This window comes from Alligator sinensis, unplaced genomic scaffold (genome assembly GCF_000455745.1).
Source record: "Alligator sinensis unplaced genomic scaffold, ASM45574v1 scaffold113_1, whole genome shotgun sequence".
Lineage (NCBI taxonomy): Eukaryota > Metazoa > Chordata > Crocodylia > Alligatoridae > Alligator > Alligator sinensis.
Genome location: NW_005842918.1, coordinates 115975 through 117227, shown reverse-complemented (window position 1 = coordinate 117227; position 1253 = coordinate 115975). Strand labels below are relative to the sequence as shown.

The 1253-nt window shown below is 61.7% G+C and overlaps 1 protein-coding gene across 1 annotated transcript in view; it reads right to left on the bottom strand.

Annotated features, from left to right (window-relative positions):
• Positions 1 to 28: 28 nt before the first annotated feature.
• Positions 29 to 1253, bottom strand: part of ARHGAP33 (Rho GTPase activating protein 33) — a 22218-nt gene continuing 20993 nt past the window's right edge. The window contains 1 exon segment of the mRNA XM_014525951.2: positions 29 to 39. Within this exon segment, the coding sequence (XP_014381437.2) occupies positions 29 to 39 (11 nt within the window).

Sequence of the window (1253 nt, the reverse complement as noted above, 5' to 3'; positions counted from 1 at the left end):
TAGAGGTACTTCCCCGCCCAGGAGGGGGTTATGGGGGTACTGGGGAAGGGCAGAAAGGGGGGTGATGGCCCCCCATAATACAGGGTATTGGGGGAAGCTCCCCAAAATGTATGTGGGGGGTGATAGAGGTATGTGGGGGAGGGACTTGCAGGAGCTGTGATTTGGGGGCCTGCTGGTGCCCAACAGAGGCTGATAGGGATATATATCTGTGAGGGGGGAACCCAGCACCTGGGTGCAGGCCCAAGATGCAGCCAACTCTGGGGTGCATCAGGGATGTATCCGCTCTGTATAAAACTATGGAGAGAACTGGCCTAGGAGCAAGATGAAGCCATCTCGGGGGGAGAATGGTGGCATGTAACAGCCAGGAGAGGGCTCCTCTCAGGGCAGGAGGCAGCCAGCTCTGGGGTGGAACAGGGAAGAAACAGCTGCATATAACACTATGGAGAGGACTGGCATAGCACCTGCCATGATGCAGCCAGCACTGGGTGGAACGGTGACATATAACACCTCCTCGAGCAGTGCTGAGATGCAGCCAGCTCTGGGGTGGAGCAGTGCCATATCAGCTGTGTATAACACAGGATGGAGAGGACAGGCCTGGGACCACGGTGCAGCCAGCTCTGGGGTGGAACAAAGCATATAACACCCCTGTCTCACCCCACAGCCTCCCTCCCCTTCCAGGGAACGCAGGCAGCCCGGCTCCCTTCCCCCAGGCCTGTGGATCCTGTCTAATCTGTGTCCTGAGGCGGGGCTTAATTGGCTCCCAGGCCTGCGGCCGGCCCGGAGGAGCTGGGCCCTTCTGTGGAACCGGCCCCACAGGCTGCAAGCTGGGACACCTGGGGTCCTGGGGGCGGGGGTCATCCTGGGGGTCCTGGCAGCAAGGGAAGGCCCTGAGCCCTGCCCCGCTCCCCCAGGCTGCCCCTGCCTTCATCCAGAAGGGGACACTGAGGCACAGGGGTGAAGTATGGGGCAAGGCAGGCCCCGAGGAGGGACGCCCTTCTGTGGAACCGGCCCCACAGGCTGCAAGCTGGGACACCTGGGGTCCTGGGGGCGGGGGTCATCCTGGGGGTCCTGGCAGCAAGGGAAGGCCCTGAGCCCTGCCCCGCTCCCCCAGGCTGCCCCTGCCTTCATCCAGAAGGGGACACTGAGGCACAGGGGTGAAGTATGGGGCAAGGCAGGCCCCGAGGAGGGACCCCAGGCATCCGGGCTTTGCTGCCATTTCCTCTCTTTATTTGTTAATCGAATAGGTTTAAAAA